The following is a 20,741-nucleotide window of genomic DNA, read 5'->3' on the forward strand; positions in this document are numbered from 1 at the left end:
TTGGAGTGTACTGGTTATACTTTTTATCAGAAGTGATCAGGTCACATTTTCCTCAGACACATCCATCTGTTTCCCTATTTATCTTCCCCACAAATTTATTATTACACTTATTTTCAGTGGTAATTAATGGGGTTTACACACACACACATACACACGAACACACAAACACACATTTATCAAAAGTTATTAACCCAGATACATAAAAGGAGCAGATTTTATGGTATGTAACCTTATCTTGATAAATATGACTTCTAAAACCAATCACTATTTGTATTCTAGTGACAGAATTCAATAAAATAATTGTATTATTTTCTTTCTTTTTGAACCCACTCAACTCTACAAAGGATTATAGAAAACTATTCCTTGAAGTGGGACCCACGAGAAGCTCAGAGGGTAAAGGTGCTTGATGGCAAGGCTGATGACCTGAGTTTGCTCCTTGGGACACACATCTGATGCCACAAAGTTGTTCTCTTATATTCACATACATGCTATGGCTTGTATCTCCTATCTACACACACACACACACACACAGACACACACACACATACACATGCCGTGGGATGGTCTGTATGTCAAATATTTTGCTGATTGGTCAATAAATAAAACACTGATTGGCCAGTAGCCAGACAGCAAGTATAGGTGGGACTAACAGAGAGGAGAACTGAGAGAAAAGGAAGGCGGAGGGAGACATTGCCAGCCGCCTCTATGAAAAGCAGCATGTAAAGATGCTGGTAAGCCACAAGCCACGTGGCAAGGTATAGATTTATAGAAATAGAATAATTTAAGATGCAAGAACTAGATAGCTAGAAGCCTGAGCCATTAGGCCAAACAGTTTAAATGATATAAGCGTCTGTGTGTTTATTTTATAAGTGGGCTGTCAGACTGCCGGGGTTTGGCAGGACCCGGAGAGAAAACTCTCCAGCTACACACACACACACACACACACACACACACACACACACACACACAGAGCGAGAGACAAAATAAATACATATAAAAAGGTGGAAATTCTCTTTAATAACTTTCCCTAATGCATTTTCCATTTTCCATAAATAAAAAGTTGATAGTGATTAACTCCATTCTAAGATAACAATTTCTGTCCTTTGTCTGTTTCTTATCTGTCTGGTTTTTAAAGTTAGCTTTCCCAGGTGGTGGTGGTGCATGCCTTTAATTTCTGTGAGCTCGAGGCCAGCCTGGGCTACAGAGTGAGTTCCAGGAAAGGTGCAAAGCTACACAGAGAAACCCTGTCTCAAAAAACAAAACAAAAAACAAACAAAAAAAGTTTGCTTTCCAGGAAAACCTGCTAGAGGTAGACTTGATGGCTCCAACCTCATTTGCAAACTGTATCTATAAAATTAACTCCTTTCCTTCTACTCATAACCAACTTCTAAAACAACTGAGTCATCTTTGAATCCACCTCCCTGCCTCTTTAAGACAGGGCTGCATTTGTATCTCAGGATGATCTTAAAGTCACAGCAATCCACCTGCTTTAGCTTCTCAAGTGCAAAGGTGGGCACCTGCAAATTCCCCATTTCTCACTCAACTCATGTCTATCTAGTCTGTTCCTATAAAGACCAGTCCAACAATGGATCTTAAATTCTTTGTAGTGTTTATGGAATCCTACACTCCCCTCATGATATCTATGAGATGTCTGTCATATCCTGTAATCCTTCTTAGATCCTTCCTTCATTCTTCCTAGATCAATGATTCTATAAGCCTTTAGCAAGATAATAAGCCATCAGTTTGCACATGGTATCCAATAGTTATATTTTAATCTGCTCAGACATTACAGGAAAAAGCTTTGACTATGTGACATCAGACAAAAAACTGAGAAATAAATTCATATTTGAGGCCTAAACTCTAATTGTTCCTTTATGGTGGCTTGGTCATTTCCCACTTTATTTGAACCAACTGACTTCCCATGTTTGGATCCATCCTGTCCTGTGCTTTCAGTGACATTCTGTTCTGCTTGCAAAAAATCAACTCCTCACTTTTAACAGGTAGATTTATTCATTAATATTCCTCTCAGCTCTCTTCTTATCTTTTAATATTTATCTTAATGCCTGGAGACTACATAAACTGGCCTTATGCAAAGCACTGAAAATACTTCTTGTTGGTGATATTTGCTTGGTGTCTGTTGTCATGGGTCATTTTGCTAATAATCTATTTAGCTGTTATTTCTGTCAAAGAATAAAATTGTGTGTACACTCACATTTTATTTGGCATGCAAGGTTATACACATCTTGCAAGGGTCATTTCTTAAATGTCTCTGAACACTAATAAAAGACAGAGAGTTGAAGTGTCTTGATTTAATTGGTTCATAAATCATACATTTTATATTTGGAAAAATCTTTCCAAAACTAATTTTTATCTAAAACTGATTACAGGTAATAAACTCTAAACCAAGATCATAAAATTATATTTAAGATTTGCATTGGACAGAAAGAAATGAAAAGACCACAACAGTAACATATTTACATTTTATTGTGTTAATCTGCAAATCCCCGGAGCAGAAGTTTCCCAACATCAAGATTAAAATACATCCATCCTCTTACCTATGTCTTTTTCATGTCTTCTATATACAATATTAAAACTCTTTTAGAGATAAAGCACAGATTCTTACTACTAGACATAGTTTGAATGCTAGATTTTGCTGACCCAAGGAGTTAGTCTCCTGCTTCTCTTCTAAAAGCCTCTGACCAGCCAACTGTTTACTTATGAGCATTGTTCAGAAGTGGCAAACATTCATTCGTTTCTGAAATTATATAATAAATCTCACAATCTAGGCTGGTCGTTAGTGATTCATGATTGGCAAACTATACAACAATATTGCATTCTTCTTAACTACCATGCTAATTAAATATGCATAAGTCGCATTTATTTCTTAATAAAACACAGTGGTGACGTCACAAGAGTGAGTGAACACAAACAAAGACTGTGAAGTTTGCTGTAGGATTTATATTCAGCCCTCACCTTCTGTATTTGTTGTCTTGCTTTCATAATGACGTTCACTCGCTTTCTTGGAGCTCGGCGACCCTTTCTTGGAGCTGCTGAATCCTGCCAACTCTTGCAATCTGACATTTTCTTTAGAAAACAAATACAATTATTTCAGTGTGCTGTTTATACACAATTCAAAACAAATGACACAATATAAAAAAGGCTAAAAAGCTACATTGCAAAGCTGCTGTCCTTGAAAACAATTATACTATAAATATTAAGGGACACAGTAGGGATTTCTCAGATATTTTCACTGTATTATACAATTGGGCTAAAATCTTTTAAATAAAAGGAATTCATCAAAACAGGAAGTTGTTAAAAGAAAACATGAAGAAACCAGTTCAACCCACACTATTCCTCAAAAATAGCAAGTGTACTTTGGGGCACATTCATATTGATATAACCGTTACTCTGTAAGTGCACATTACACACAATAACAAAGGAAATGAAAGGAATGCCATACATCATATCACCATCGATGAGATCTTTTAGAAGAATTGACTCACTTATCAAACATTATAAACATAAAGATAACTGAAATATTTTTCACATTTACAATTGTTTAAAAGACAACAATTAAATGACAGGAAAAATAAAGATGCAAATTGTACATTTGTGATACCTGCAATTGTTATTGCCCTTGCCTTGTCACTGAGAGCCTTTATTTCCAGACATGTTTTACCTACAAAATGTAAGACAAAATAAAGTATTAGCTTTAAGGGTCAATTATCATGACCCAAAGAACCAACGGTAAGGATTGCACTAAGGGGCAGGGAATGTACTAGAAAAAGGAAATCCAGGCTAAAGATTTGAGAGAGATGAGACTCACCACCATGATCTATCCTGAGTAGACAGGAGTACTGGAGCAAACAGATCCCTTAAAGGTGGCCAGGAAGCACAGAGGACTCAGACCACCCTCATGAACGTCTCCTTTTCCCCCTTTAACTCTACAGAGGTTCCTAGCTTAGGGAATGTGCTGCCCACATCTGCAGAGCTTCTCTTTTTAGTAAACTGTCTGGAAATGCCATCAGACACACCCAGAGATAGGCTTTACTTATCTCCCAGGAGCTCCTCAGACAATAAAGCTGATAGTCAAGATTCACCGTCATACGGAACCAAGATTCACTGCATGTCAACACACAGTGCTTATGGATGAAGTCCTCAAAAACTAACATTAAAAGATTCACCATCCTACTGAATCAATAAATATGTCCAACAAAGCTGCCCTTCAAGTCCGTGTGCAACAGCAAAATCCCATGAGCCTTCGAGAGCTGTTAAAAATTATTTCTGTCATCCATCCCCGCTGAAGGCAATTGGATATAGACATCATAGAGTGAAAATCACTGGATATTTTGACACAAACATTGCCAAATTAGTTTTGAATGTGTTAGCTTTTGGACTACCTATAAATCATGTGAACATTAAACAGAATAATGGCCTTACGTGCTTGTGCTCTAATAGGCACTTTCAGCTGTACTACTGCAAAAATGATGGTGTTAGTCACAAATGTGGAAAGCATACCTTGTAAGTCAGAGCTTGTAATAAAGTGGCAATTCCTCTAAGTTAGGTGTTAAAAAGATGTATTGGAAAGGCAAGCAAAACTCCCAAGCTGATGTTGGTATTGCTTATAATGTGGATCAAACACATAACTTCTAAGTAAGAGGAAAAGTATCCATTACTATCCGAGCAATTAAGGTAATTGTTGTATATGAATATGTATATGTATGTGTCTGTGTATATGTATGTGTGTTTAAATATAAAATGTAATGAAAATAGAACACACTAGACTGTTTTATAATAATTATAAATGTGCTCAGATCACAGGCAGTAGATTTTCTGTTTAAACAATAAAGTGAAATTTAACCATGTTTTATAGAGCGTATAAAATGATTCAGTAAGCTTAAAATTGAGTGATGAGAGAATATATACTCAACAAACTAAATATGTAGAATATGACTTTCATATCTGATAATATAGAATTAATAAATTTTCATAATATTGTGCTATATAAAATAATATATAAAATTACTATATTACATAAAATAAAATTATTGTACTGACTAACATGGATCAACAAAATAGAGCCAACTTCGAGAGATGAAAGGAAAAACAAGAAGGGGTCTACCAATAGGAAGGCAAATAAACATGTTTCATCTAATCAGGGTGCCAGGGACAAGAATTACTAAGGATGTACACTGGTTCTCAGTCACATAATCTATGACACAGATCTGACAGATAATGACCAAATTATTTCAAAGCATCAAAGAATGACTCTGTATCCATTTGCATTTAAAAGATTACTGCAGGTCTAAAATCCATATTCTCTCTTGGGAGAGGCTCTGGTGCAGGAGACCAGGGTGAATGTGAAAACATGCACCTCATACACATTTCAGAACATACCATCTAGCATTTGTCGGCAGGGGCTTCTTAACTGAGAACTTATAGCAGAATATTTCTGACTATTAGGTTTATATGCATAAAAATCATGAAACCTCTGTACTCACAGAGTATGTCTTAATGAAAAACATCATCCTGACTATAAAGCCAACTTGATAGAAATCAATGGGCAACTTCCTACTCGACTCTATCTATTTCAGTGTTTCTTTTCTTTCTATTCATTTTCGCTTTAGGGCTGGATGCCAAACTCAAAGTCTTCCACATGCTAAGCAAGCTCTGCTGTAGGTAGGTAGACCCCCAGCCCTAAGACCCACACCTTAAAAGTTTCTATATCTTCTGTTTTCTTTTTTTTTTTTTGGTGTGTGTGGGGGGGGTAGAGACAGGGTTTCTCTGTGTAGCTTTGGAGGCTGTCCTGGAACTCACTATGTAGCTCAGGCTGGCCTCAAACTCACGGAGATCTGCTTGCCTCTGCCTCCTGAGTGCTGGGATTAAAGGCATGCGCCCCCCCCCCGCCCCCCCCCCCCCCCCGCACCCTGGCTGTTTCTATATATTCTAATAGCAACAAAGTAAGAACATTCCAGATGCAAACTATAGTGTGATCACAGCTCATAATACTTTCATTGTGTATTATGATATATATACCATATTAAAAATTAATAAGTATGAATAAATATTCATTGTTCATTTTTAACTAATACAGATGTGATAGTACTGTGAAATGCAATTTTTTGTTTGCCTTGAAATTTAAAATGCTGAATTTTTAAAAAAACGTACTTTGAGTATAAAATCAAAATTAATTGTATTATAAAGTATTGTCCCAAATAATATATAAATATGAGTCAGCATGTCTAAAATGATGCAACTACAACAATTTGCAAATTTGGGTTATTTCTTCAGTTATTCATCTCAACTGAGGGCAGGGAATAACTACCTAAGTTATTGTTCATTTTCAGTATAATGAGTACTTTGATTTGATCACAGTTGTTTCATCATGACTGATAGAACTTGAGAGAAAGAGGTGTTCAGGTTGTTCATACAAACATTGTGCTGAACAGTGCCCCAGAAAGACCTTACACTGTGTTCTTGTGATCATTACAACAAATGACAAACCTCTCTAAGAGCCTGGTATATTTAGGTTCCATGTATCTTCATGAAAGACAGCTTTGCACCTGAAATCTTGATGTCTGCCAAGATATAAGTGGGAACAATGAAGTCTGCTAAGTTCCCAAGGCTTAGCAGAGCAGGGGCATCTTGGAACCATGCTTAAAGAAGTTCATTGTTCTGTGGACTGATTGACTGGTGTACACAGAAAACACAGAGTTTAGGCATGGTATGATGCCGAAGATATTAGGGTTAATACTTGAATCCGATCTTCACTCATGTCCAGCTACAAATTTACTCCCCAATAGAACAGTGGTTCTGATATATTTCTGTTGGTCAGGGAAATGAAATAATGCAAATCTGTGGATAATTCTATAAAAGTCAAAACAATTTTAGGACTTTAAAATAGTCAGATAACAACTAGCTATCCAGCAGGAGGAAGTAGTACCACCATGGTGTCTTTCAAGCTATAGAGGAGAGATGTAGGTAGTTGATGGGCATGAGCCAGGAAGAGCTGGCTCAGGCATACTATGGCATTGCTTATGCAGCTCAGGGTGTCCCTCGGTAGGAGACATCACAGAGAAAAGAGAGGAGAAAATACAGGCAGGAAGTATTCCCAAATCATTAGGCTGCTTTGTGCGATTTCTCTTTCCTCGTCACTGCAAGTTTTAGTTTTGTAAAGTCCCAACCTGTCTGTGCAGTTGCTGTCTTCTCTGAGTCACCAAGTTCTGCTTACCCATCTGTTTGCAAAGAAAAGCCATTCAAAAGGAAATCACCTGTGTTGCTCTTGTCCGTCATCCATCCAGAATGAGCTGGCTCTTTCTCATTTTCTGGCATGATGTTGTAACAATATTTTAGAACCTAATTACAAAGAAAGATATTTTAATATTGTGAATCAAAATCAATCTGTATTTTATTAGTAATCAGTTAGAAACATTGGTAGTGTTAGAATGAAATTATAATATTATGTGGAACATATTACATAGTTACAAAATTAGTGCCAAATTACGTTAAAGTATAAGGAATTGGATGAACTATCAAGCAGGTTATCCAATCCCTAGTAGTAATCCCTAAACACATATTTATACAAGAAACACTACATGGATTCAGCAAATTGTGTTTTTGTACATAAATAAAATATTAGGAAGATATCAATGGAAGCTTGACATTTGGCACTAATAGAAGAGCAAAATTTTTCCATCAGAATGGCTAAAATAAAACACTAGCTTTTTAGCAAAGATGTAGAGAAACTGGATCACTGGTCATTATTGCCAGATTGTAAAACAGTACAGCTACTCTGGAAAATAGTTTTCAGTTCCCTTTAATATTAGCAGCAAAGAACTTATCAAATTAAATCAACAATTGTGCTCTTCAATGTTTACCCAAGAAAGAACATATTTTTACTCACACATGTACAAGAATATCTTTTGTAGCTTTTCCCTAACAATTAAATCATGATTATTACCTGAAATACCCTTCAGTGCCTAAATTGGCATTGGGATACAATTCAAAAGAAGGGAAGTAGGTAGAACAGACTATTTAAACTATCATGTAGGCAAACATTTGGATGAACTGAAAATTAAAATGTTGAGTGGAAAACATAAGACAGTCTCCAAAGGATACAAAAGGTGTGCTTCCATTTATATTCATGAAATAAGATTAGTAGCAAAGAACAGATTAGTGGTTGCTCAAGGCTAGAGATAAGTAACAGCTTCTATGAAGGAATGAGATGGTACAATCAAGGATGCTGACTGGTTGTGGTTACACAGAGCTACACATAGGATAAACATCATTAATGTACACACATACACACACACACACACACACACACACTCACTCACAATTTCTACCAGCATTGCTAGTAAAATTTGAATACGCTGTTTTGTTTGTACCAATGTGAATTTGGTGGTGTTACCACTACGCTAAAGTTATGATGTTAAGAAGACATTGAAATGGTGATCCGCAAGAGGACACATCTTGTTTTTGCATTTTTTGCAATTTTTTTGTGAACGTGTAATTATTTCAAAATGAAGTACTTATTATAAAGTCATAAAAGAAAAGACAAAAATTTTGATAACTCAAGAATTGCTGTTTGTAGAAATTAAGAAATGCACACTAAATGACTCATGTAAAAGGGGCTGGAGATACAGCCCAAGTGGTAGAGTGATGGCCAAGTATGCACAAAGCTCAGGGTTCGAACCCTAGTACTGAATAACAGGTGAAATGGCACATTCCTGTACTCTTAGCACTTAAGAGACAAAGGCAGAGGAGTAGGAGTTTAGGGTCATCCTCAGGTACATAGCAAGTTTAAGACCAGCCTGGGATACATGCATCTCTATCTCAAAAAAGAAAAATAAAGCTAACACATCATAATGAAAATTAGAAAACAATGGGCCGAATGATGTGTGTGTGTGTGTGTGTGTGTGTGTGTGTTTGTGTGTGTGTATGTGTATGTGTGCATGTGTACTTTAAGACACTGTTAGAAGTCCTCCTAGAGGAAGTGTCATCTGACCAAAATGAACTGAGATCTGGAATGTGCCAGTTTCAGAGAAGAATTTCCCATGCACAGTTAATGAAGATTCACAATTTCTAAAGCAAGATTATGCTCAGAATGTCCCAGAAAATGATATGGCAAGTAATTCTAGAACGAGTTCTAATGCAAAAGTGTAAATTAAAAGCAACAAAAGGATCTATTGCATTTCACCTGACAATTTACCAAAAACCTCCTATCATCCTGCCTGAACCCCTCAGGCTTTCTTTATTACAGAGCCAAGACAGCTTGCTAGCTTGCCAGGAAGCTGAAAATCTTACATCCTTCACAGTCCTTGATGAAACTTCTCTTTTACCCATCTTTTCACCCCTTAATAGAGCTAAGATTTAAAACATACTGAAGGTCATGATTCAAACAAAAAATATGAAAAGTATTCTAATGATATCTAACTCCCTATACCACATTTAGTACAGACAGCAATGAACACATAGCAAGTTCAGATGGTCAATAATGACAGCGGGCAGAAAACAGAGTCCTAACCCTAGCCATAGTCAGATCTAGATCTCCACAGGAGTAGAATGAATAGACCGTAGTTCTGATTATACTAATACCAAGGGTTTCTTCGACAGCTGTGGAGAGAAACCCAGTGTAGTGAAATCAAGACAAAGGAAAGACAAAACAAAGAAGCATAAAAGACCAGATTTACAGCCGAGAAAATGGGAACTGGGGAGAAGCTTAGTTGGTAGAGTGCTTACTGAGAAAGTATGAGGAACTGAGTTCAGATTCCTAGCACCCACTTAAACAGTAGAGAATAGTTGGAGAGATGGCTTCCTGCTGCTCCATAGTACGAGAGTTCAGTTTCCAGTGTACAAATCAGGTCCCTGACAGCCACCTGTGATTCTAGCTCTAGGGGATCTAATGTACTCTTCTGGCCTCCAAGAGTACTACACTCAGCAAAAAACCCCGCACTTAGGCCGGCCCAGAGCTCCCATCTGGACCAGAGGTGAGTATCTGGGGTCATAGCCAGGGAGGCCTGCCCCTAGGTTCCATCCCTGGGCACCAGCCCTTCCCGGGAAGACCTGTCCAACTTGGCCCCAGTTTCCGGCCATCAGGCGGGGGGGGGGGGCACAGGAAGGTTCCCTTTCCCCAAGACCCTCCCCCCTGCTCCCCCCTGCAAACCCTGCAATCTACATGCCCTGCCCCCACACCCATCTGCCCCAGGACACCCCCCCCCCCCTTCCTGAGATTGGAGACCAGCCCCCAGCTCCCATCCTGACCAGAGGTGAGTATCTGGGGTCATATCCAGGGAGGCCTGCCCCTAGGTCCCATCCTTGAGCCCCAGCCATTCTGGGGAAGACCCGCCCGACCCGCCCAACTCGCCCCAATTGCTGGCCATTGCCCCTCCCCCCACCGCGGGAAGGTTTCCCTTCTCCAAGACACCCCTCCCCACAGACCTTGCAATCTACATGCCCTGCCCCACACCCATCCACCCAAGACCCCCTAACACTTCCTGAGATTTAGTGACCAGCCCCCAGCTCCCATCTGGCTCAGAGCTCCCATCTAGCCCAGTGAGCTCCCATCTGATCCAGAGAGCTCTCCTCAGGCACAGAGAGCTCCCACCCAGCCCAGAGAGCTCCCATCTGATCCAGAGAGCTCCCATCTGACCCAGAGAGCTCTCATCAGGCCCAGAGAGCTCCCATCTGGCCCAGAGAGCTCTCATCAGGCCCAGAAAGCTCCCATCTAGCCCAGAGAGCTCCCATCAGGCCCAGAGAAAGAGAGAGCTCTCATTGGACAAAGAGCCATCATTGGACCAAGAGTAAACTCAGGAGACAGGGAATCTGCCAGCCCTGATTAGACCAAGAGTGGCTTTCTGAGAAGCAGAATCTGCCACCTCTCATTGGACCAAGAGAGGCTTCCTGAAATGCCAAATCTGTCAGCTCTGACTGGACCAAAAGCGCTGCTAAGACCAAGAACGAATCCACGAAGAGATGGGCAGACGTCAAGGCAGAAGTACATACAACAAAATAAAGAGCAATACAGCATCACCAAACCTAGCCCTCCTCCAACAGCTAGACCTGAACATCACAAGATGGAAGAAGCAGAAGAAAGCAACCTTAAGAATAACATCATGAAGATGCTAGAGGCTTTTAAAGAAGAAATCAAAAATGAAATTGAGGAACAGATAAACAAAAAAGTGGAGGACATCAAGAAAGAAAATGAAGTCAAAAAAAATGGGAAGAACGCTATAAAAAACTAGAGGAAAATACAGATAAAATAATAAATCCCTGAAAGACAACCATGAAAAAGCAATGGAACAGATGAGGGAAACAGTCCAAGACCTGAAAAGGGAAATAGAAACAATAAAGAAGACACTAACAGAGGGTATGCTGGAAATAGAAAATCTGAGTAAACAAACAGGAAACACAGATGCAAGCATAACCAACAGAATACAAGTGATGGAAGAGAGGATCTCTGGTGTAGAGGATACAATAGAGGAAATCGATTCGTCAGTCAAAGAAAATACCAATGCCAAAAAAATTATAACACAAAATGTCCAAGAAATCTGGGACACCATGAAAAGACCAAACCTATAAATAATAGGGATAGAGGAAGGAGAATACCAACCCAAAGTCACAGAAAATATATTCAACAAGATCAAAGAAAAAAACTTTCCCAACTTAAAGAAGGAAATGCCTATGAAAATACAAGAAGCCTATAGAACACCAAGCAGACTAGACTCCCCCCAAAAAGTCCCCTTGCCACATAATAACTAAACAACTAAACATACAGAATAAAGAAAGAATATTAAGAGCAGCAAATAAAGGCAAACCCATCAGAATAACACTCGATTTTTCAATGGAGACTTTGAAAGCCAAAAGTACCTGGACAGATGTAATGCAGACACTAAGAGACCATGGATGCCAGCCTAGACTAATATACCCAGAAAAACTTTCAATCGTCATAGACAGATTGAACAAGACATTCCAAGACAAAGCCAGATTTAAAGTATACTTATCCACAAACCCAGCCCTACAGAAAGCACTAGAAGGAAAATTCCAATCTAAGGAAGTCAGATACACCCACAAAAACACAGGCAATAGATAACACCACAGCAGTAAACCCCAAAGAAGAGAAGTACACACACACTACCACCAAAAAGATAACAGGAATGAACAATCACTGGTTATTAATATCCCTTAATATCAATGGACTTAATTCACCTGTAAAAAGACATAGGCTAACTATGGATACAAAAACAGGACCCATCTGTCTGCTGCATACAAGAAACACACCTCAAATTCAAAGACAGACACTATCTAAGAATAAAAGGCTGGGAAAAGTCTTTCCAATTAAATGGTCTTAAGAAGGAAGCAGGTGTAGCCATCCTAATATCTAGCAAAATAGACTTCAAACTAAAATCAATCAAAAGAGATCAAGAAGGGCATTACATACTCATCACAGGAAAGATCCACCAAGATGAAGTTTCAATTCTGAACATTTATGCCCCAAATACAAGGGCACCCACATATGTAAAAGAAATATTACTAAAGCTTAAATCACATATAAAACCACATACATTAACAGTGGGAGACTTCAACACCCCACTTTCACCACTGGACAGATCTGCCAAATCGAAACTTAACAGAGAAATAAAGGACTTAATTGATGTTATGACTCAAATGGACTTAATCGATATCTACAGAACATTCCATCCTAACAAAAAAGAATATACCTTCTTCTCAGCACCCCATGGAACCTTCTCTAAAATCGAATAATACTTGGCCATAGAGCAAATCTCAACAGATACAAAACAATAGGAATAACCTCCTGCGTTCTATCAGACCACCATGGTTTAAAGTTAGGTTTCAACAACAACAAAAACTACAGAAAGCCTACAATCTCATGGAAAATGAATAATGCTCAACTGAACCACCAATGGGTTAAGGAAGAAATAAAGAAAGAAATTAAAGACTTCCTAGAGATCAATGAAAATGAATATAGCACATACCCAAACTTATGGTCCACTATGAAAGCAGTACTAAGAGGGAAATTCATAGCACTAAGTGGCCACTAAAAGAAGTTGGAGAAATCTCACACTAGTGACTTAACAGCACACCTGAAAGCTCTAGAACAAGAAGAAGCAAAATCACCCAGGAAGAATATACCCCAGGAAATAATCAAATTGAGAGCTAAAATCAATAAAATAGAAACAAAGAGAACAATACAAAAAAATTAATGAAACAAAGAGTTGGTTCTTTGAGAAAATCAACAAGAGAGGCAAGCCCTTATCCAAACTAACCAAAAGTCAGAGAGAGAGCATCCAAATTAACAAAATCAGAAATGAAAAGGGATACCTAACAACTAACACTCAGGAAATCCAGAAAATCATCAGGTCATACTTCAAAAACCTCTATTCCACAAAACTGGAAAACCTAAAAGAAATGGATAACTTTCTGGATAGGTACCACATACCTAAGTTAAATCAAGACAAGATAAATTATTTAAATAGTCCAATAACCCTTAAGAAAATAGAATCAGTCATTAAAAGCCTCCCAACCAAAATAAGTCCAGGACCAGCTGGTTTCAGCACAGAATTCTACCAGATCTTTAAAGAAGAATTAATACCAATACTCTTTAAATTGTTCCACACAATAGAAACAGAAGGAACATTACCAAACTCCTCCTATGAGGCTACAATTACCCTGATTCCTAAGCCAAACAACGATGCAACAAAGAAAGAGAACTACAGACCAATCTCCCTCATGAATATTGATGCAAAAATTCTCAATAAAATACTGGCAAATAGACTCCAAGAACACATCAAAACAATTATCTACCATGATCAAGTAGGCTTCATACCAGGGATGCAAGGGTGGTTCAACATATGAAAATCTGTCAATGTAATACACCATACAAACAAACTGAAAGAAAAAAACCACATGATCATCTCACTAGATGCAGAAAAGGCATTTGACAAAAATCCAACACCCCTTCATGATAAAGGTCTTGGAGAGAGCAGGAATACAGGGAACATACCTAAACATAATAAAGGCAATTTACAGCAAGCCAACAGCCAACATCAAATTAAATGGAGAGAAACTCAAAGCGATTCCACTAAAATCAGGAACAAGGCAAGGCTGTCTGCTCTCCCCATACTTATTCAATATAGTACTTGAAGTTCTAGCCAGAGCAATAAAACAACATAAGGAGATCAAGGGGATACAAATTGAAAAGGAAGAAGTCAAGCTTTTGCTGTTTGCAGATAACATGATAGTATACATGAGTGACCCCCAAAAATTTAAGCAAGGAACTCATACAGCTTATAAACACCTTCAGCAACATAGCAGGATACAAGATTAACTCAAAAAAATCAGTAGCCCTCCTATATACAATGGACAAACAGGCTGAGAAGGAAATCAGAGACACATCACCCTTTATAATAGCCACAAATGATATAAAATACCTTGGGGTAACACTAACCAAGCAAGTGAAGGACCTATATGACAAGAACTTTAAGTCCCTGAAAAAAGAAATTGAAGAAGATGTCAGAAAATGGAAAGATCTCCCATGCTCACGGATATGCAGGATCAGCATAGTAAAAATGGCAATCTTACCAAAAGCAATCTACAGATTCAATGTAATCCCCATCAAAATACCAAAACAATTCTTCACAGACCTGGAAATAATAATACTCAACTGCATATGGAAAAACAAAAAACCCAGGATAGCCAAAAGAATCTGGTACAATAAAACAACCTCTGGAGGCATCACAATCCCTGACTTCAAGCTCTACTATAGAGCTACAGTAATAAAAACAGCTTGGTACTGGCATAAAAACCAACATGTGGACCAATGGAATCTAATTGAAGACCCTGACATTAATCCGCACACCTATGAACACATAATTTTTGACAAAGAAGCCAGAACTGTACAATGGACAAAAGAAAGCATCTTCAACAAATGGTGCTGGCATAACTGGATATCAACATGTAGAAGGCTGCAAATAGATCCATATCTGTCACCGTGCACAAAACTTAAGTCTAAGTGGATCAAAGACCTCAACATAAATCCAGTTACTCTGAACCTGATAAAAGAGAAAGTAGGAAGTAGTATTTAATGCATTGGCACAGGAGATCACTTCCTAAATATTAATACCAGTAGCACAGACACTGAGAGAAACAATCAATCAATGGGACCTTTTGAAACTGAAAAGCTTTTGTAGAGCAAAGGACATGGTCAACAAGACAAAGTGACAGCCTACAGAATGGGAAAAAATCTTCACCAACCCCACATCTGACAGAGGACTGATATCCAGAATATATAAACAACTCAATAAATTAGACATCAAAATGCCCAACAGTCCAATTAAGAAATGGACTATAGAGCTAAACAGAATTCTCAACAGAGGAAGCTCAAATGGCTGTAAGACATTTAAGGAATTGCTCAGATCCCTAGTCATCAGGGAAATGCAAATCAAAATGACTCTGAGATACCACCTTACACCTGTCATAATGGCTAAGATCAAAAACACTGAAGACAGCTTATACTGGAGAGGATGTGGAGCAAGGGGAACTCTCCTCCACTGTTGGTGGAAATGCAAGCTTGTACAGCCACTTTGGAAATCAATATGGTGCTTTCTTAGAAAATTGGGAATCAATCTTCCCCAAGACCTAGCTATACCACTCTTGGGCATATTCTCTAGGAATGCTCAATCATACCACAAGAGCACATGCTCAGCTATGTTCATAGCAGTATTATTTGTAATAGCCAGAACATGGAAACAACCTAGATGCCCTTCAACTGAAAAATGGATAAATAAAATGTGGTACATATACACAATGGAGTACTACTCAGCAGAGAAAAACAATGACATCATGAGGTTTGCAGGCAAATGGATGGATCTAGAAAAAAATCATTCTGAGTAAGGTAATCCAGACTCAGAAAGACAAACATGGTATGTACTCACTCATAGGTGGATATTGGATGTAAAACAAAGGATGACTAGACTGCTACTCACAACTCCACGGAGGCTACCTAGAAAACAGGACCCTAAGAAAGACACAGGGATCCCCCAAAAACAGAAAAATGGATGAGATCTACATGAGTAAACTGGAGGTGAGTGGGGGTAATGAAGGGCAAGGGTTGAGGGAAAGAGAGCTTAGGGAAGCAGGAGATCCTAGCTGGATCAAGAACAGAGAGGGAAAACAAGGAAAAAGAGACCATGGTAAATGAAGACCACATGAGAATAGGAAGAAGCAAAGTGCTAGAGAGGTCCACAGAAATCCACAAAGATAACTCCACAATAGACTACTGGCAATGGTCGAGAGAAAGCCCGAACTGACCTACTCTGGTAATCCAGATGGCCAAACACCCTAACTGTTGTGGTAGAAATCTCATCCAATGACTGATGGAAGCAGATGCCCAGATCCACGGCCAGGCCCCAGGTGAAGCTCCAGGAGTCCAATCGGTGAGAAAGAAGAGGGACTGTATGAGTGAGAAGTGTTGAGATCATGACTGGAAAAAGCACAGGAACAAATAGCCAAACTAGTGGAAACACATGAACTGTGAACCAATAGCTGAGGAGCCCCATGGAACTGGATCAGGCCCTCTGCATAAGTGAGACAGTGGATTAGCTTGAACTGTTTGGGAGGCCCCCAGGCAGTGGGACTGGGACCTGTCCTTAGTGCATGAGCTGGCTGTTTGGAACCTGGAGCCTATGCAGGGACACTTTGCTCAGCCTGGTTGAAGGGAGGAGGAAACTGGACCTGCCTTGACTGAATCTACCAGGCTGAGCTGAATCCCCAGGGGAGTCCTTGCCCTAAAGGAGATGGGAATGGGGGGTGGGCTGGGGGGAGGGTGGGGGTGGGGGTGGGAGGAAGGATAGGTGAATCCGTGGCTGATATGTAAAATTAAATTAAATTATAAAATTTTTTAAAAAGTGATAAGATTAAAATCTCAAAAAAAACCCGCACTTAGTTACACACATACATATATGAAAAATATATTTAATGGTAAATAATGGGCTTGTACTTATAACTCTAAAGCTCAGGATGTGGAGACAAGAGGATTCCAGGGATCACTGGGCAGGCAGTCTACATCTCAGGATGATAGGTAGGTTCGGTGAGCGACCCCTGCCTCAAAATATATGGTGGAAAGTCATAGAAGATAGATGCCTTTAATCCCTGGTCTCCACAAATGTATACACAGGGGTTCACACCTGTACATGTGCACATCCAACACACACACACACATACACACACACACACACACACACACACACACGCACACATACACATACATACACACACATACACACACACATACACACAAACACATACACACACACATACACACACGCAAATACACACACACATACACATACAAATATACACACACACAAACACGCACACATACACACACACACAAATACCCCCACACAGGCATACATACACACATACACACATACACACACAAACACCCATACATACGCACACAAATACACACAAACACACACACATACACACACAAATACACATAAACACATACATACATACTCATACACACATACATACACACACACACACACACACACACACACACACACACACACACACAACATAATGAGCTCTACCACTTGTCCATGAATGAGAAAATGGCTACACGAGTGCCCTCAGAATTATCTAGGCCTCAGCCTCACATCTCAGTTGTTCGCATTTTCATCCTACATTGTAGCGTTTTGCGTGTGTTAGAAAGTTTGACTGCTGACATTTTGAGTTTTATGTTGGAGAGCTTCGGACTTCAAAAGAAGCTAACTTTCTCTGGTATGAGTCCAGTTGCCCTCAGAGGATTGTAATTAGTCCTACTTGAGTCAGGTATCTAAAACCTGATCCAATCAAGAAACTGTTGCCAGGAAACGAGGATACTAGCTGAATTGTGCGTCTCTTCTCAATCTCTGGCCACAGTGTTGGCAAGGATGAGGATGCTGTCTACCAACAAGTACAGACGCTAAGTTTGGCAAGAAGGGAGGGAAGGAAGTTTGAGCTGCCATGTCTGTAGGCTGTGTTCCAAAAACGGCTGTCTGGGTGACTGCACCATGAGGAGGCGTATTTTGGCAAACCATGCAGAGATAACTCTGCATGGTTTTTTTTTTTTTAAACAATGAACAAAGTTACATGGTAAAGTAGGGGACACTAGATCACTAGAAACAGTGAAGAGGCTAAAAATCTTTATAAGGATGATACAGAAAGAGCTCATGAAGGATCTGAGATATTTGACTGCCTCATCTTACCTACAAGCACTTTCATATTCTAGACTGTTGTCACTAATTCTCCTGAATCCTGTCACTGACGCACTTACTGAGTTTTAACATGCATCTTGTTTGTAACATTGTTTTATGTTTCAATGGAATAAGGATGAATTATATAAGCTGTGCCTTGAAATGGTATTTACCAGTCTCACTAGATTTTATACACGTTTGCTAATAGCAAGAAAATTTTGCACTGAGCGTAGAAGCTACAGAACCAGGAGACAAGACACAGTTACATAGTTATATAGTTGTCACTCTGTGCTTTTTTGCTGCATATTTTACACTGTACCCATGCCACTCACTGAAGCAAGCCATAGGCGCCAAGTCCATCACTGCTTTGTATAGTCCTTTTGTTTCAACTGATGTCTCTCCGTCAGATTACCTCTCATGGTAAGACATCTGCCTTCTTCTCCCAGGACTTGAACAACTCAATAACACAGCTTTATACTGCACGTAATATATAGTCTTCTGAATAAGTATGTCATTGTGCATTATTCCCATTGATTTGAAGATCTGACAGGACTAAAACATTTTCTATTTCTCTTTCTCTCTCTCTCTCTCTGTTTCTCACTCACACCCATTTTCTGTCATTAATGTTTAGGAGAATAAAAACTCAAGAATAATTGAATTGTGGTAAGAATAATAGAAATTTTTTCTGAAAACTTGAATTTATATGTCAAAATTGAGTTAGTAACACAAAGAAAAATTACTGGAACATATGTATTTTTTATAAAGCTTAAAGACAAGACTTTCTTACTCTGCATTCCAGATACAATTACCATGAGCCATCCCTAATGACTATTTCCAAAGATATTTCAGAAAATAATGAAGAAAAATGTTTGTCAAATGCAGCAAAAACTGTGAAAGAAATACTGAATATTGAACGCACCCATCAAATACTGACTTACATTTTTCACATGTTCTACACATTTTAGAATCTTATCCTAGAAAACCCACAACACAATGGAAACAGAATAATTCATGACTTCTGAATCAAGTAATATCTTCTGGCATTTTTGTTTTTATTATATACTGATAGTATTTCATGAAAATGCTGAAAGTATTGGAAAATAATATAATACATAAAAGCATAAAAAGAAGATTGCTCAACAGCTTTCCTACTCATATCTATAATAATTTCTCTTGTAAACCATTCAGCTCTGATGCTGTGATTCCTAAACTGTTTCTTTGATAAAGATCTATTGATTTTATATTACAGCCAATTGCATTAAGACACGTTAAATAGTACAGCTCATGATTTTGATGAAGCCACACACATCTTCAGAAAGACTCAATGCCATCTTTCTCATACAAATCAAATGAGAACTGAGGCCGTTTCTTTACAGACACTCTCAAACACATCTCACACTGTATTCAGAAATTGTCTGAGTGGAGAGATGAGCCCTTCACCTCTGGTAATGACCTTAGACAAAGTAAATGACAAGCAGTTCAAATTATCTTTCATGATGTTAAATTATTCCATAGGTCAGTATCATGTATTAAATCGTAATTTACCTCTGAGTCACATCAGAGTTTTACAGTGGGCATACTGAGGAACATGGCATCTGACAAAATATAAAGTACTTAACTTGTCTGTAATTAATAACTACCTTTTGCCTAATGTACAATCATAATTATGGCTAAGTTGAAGTTTCAAAATTAAATGGGTTTAAATGACTTTCTAAGTTAGAAAAAACATTCTGTTTTCAGATAGCATTTTTGTTTCCCCAAAATGTGCCTTCTGGTTCTATTCCTTTTGAATGTCAATAATTATTTATTGACCTGGTCTGTGTATTTCTGACAGATGTTTTTACACCAATCCTTCCCCTAGAAAATTGGAAATATTACAAACTTGGAAATAGCTACAGGAGTCTTGGCCAAAAGAAAGGCAAAAACAAAAAGTTATACTTGAAACATACTATCTGCATCTACTTCTCACAACAGCCTGCTGGCCTCATATTACAAAGCTATCCCCCAGACTCCAAGAAGTTAAGCCACTTGGGAAGATTCTTTTTCTGGGCAGCTCAGAGCCAGCTTTCACTAGAAACTGACTCCAGATTCATTGGCCAGAGAAACTGGGAAGGTCTCAGAGAGGAGGTATAGGAAGCATTCCTGGGAAGAAACAAAATAAATACAATTCTCAGAACTCCTTAATATCCTGTTGTGTATATTAAAATGATAACAGCATGCAGTGCATTTCCCAATCAGTTTTTACGTGTAAGCCTAGTTGAATGGAATCATGAGGAGTGTTTACAGTTCCTGCTTAAGATTACAGAAGTACATATTCTCAAAAGCCAGATGGATTAAAGAGCCCAAATTAAAAAGAATAAAACACTCATAGATGAAACTATAGAAAAACAAAATGAGAAAGGCCTCTTTGAACTTGGCACTAAAAATACATATACGCATATAAACATGAGTGTTGTGATTTCATAAAATATAAAGTAA

General features: G+C 38.5%; 1 protein-coding gene across 1 annotated transcript in view; it reads right to left on the reverse strand.

Moving 5' to 3' along the window:
• Positions 1 to 20,741, reverse strand: part of Ccdc178 (coiled-coil domain containing 178) — a 343,274-nt gene that overhangs the window by 311,608 nt on the left and 10,925 nt on the right. The window contains exons 3-5 of the mRNA XM_059246058.1: positions 7,272 to 7,356; positions 3,620 to 3,679; positions 2,974 to 3,084 (exon numbers count right to left, since the gene is read on the reverse strand). Of these exons, the coding sequence (XP_059102041.1) occupies positions 2,974 to 3,084; positions 3,620 to 3,679; positions 7,272 to 7,332 (232 nt within the window). The 5' untranslated portion in view covers positions 7,333 to 7,356. The remainder of the gene's footprint in view (positions 1 to 2,973; positions 3,085 to 3,619; positions 3,680 to 7,271; positions 7,357 to 20,741) is intronic.

This window comes from Peromyscus eremicus, chromosome 19 (assembly GCF_949786415.1).
Source record: "Peromyscus eremicus chromosome 19, PerEre_H2_v1, whole genome shotgun sequence".
In the NCBI taxonomy this organism is placed as follows: domain Eukaryota; kingdom Metazoa; phylum Chordata; class Mammalia; order Rodentia; family Cricetidae; genus Peromyscus; species Peromyscus eremicus.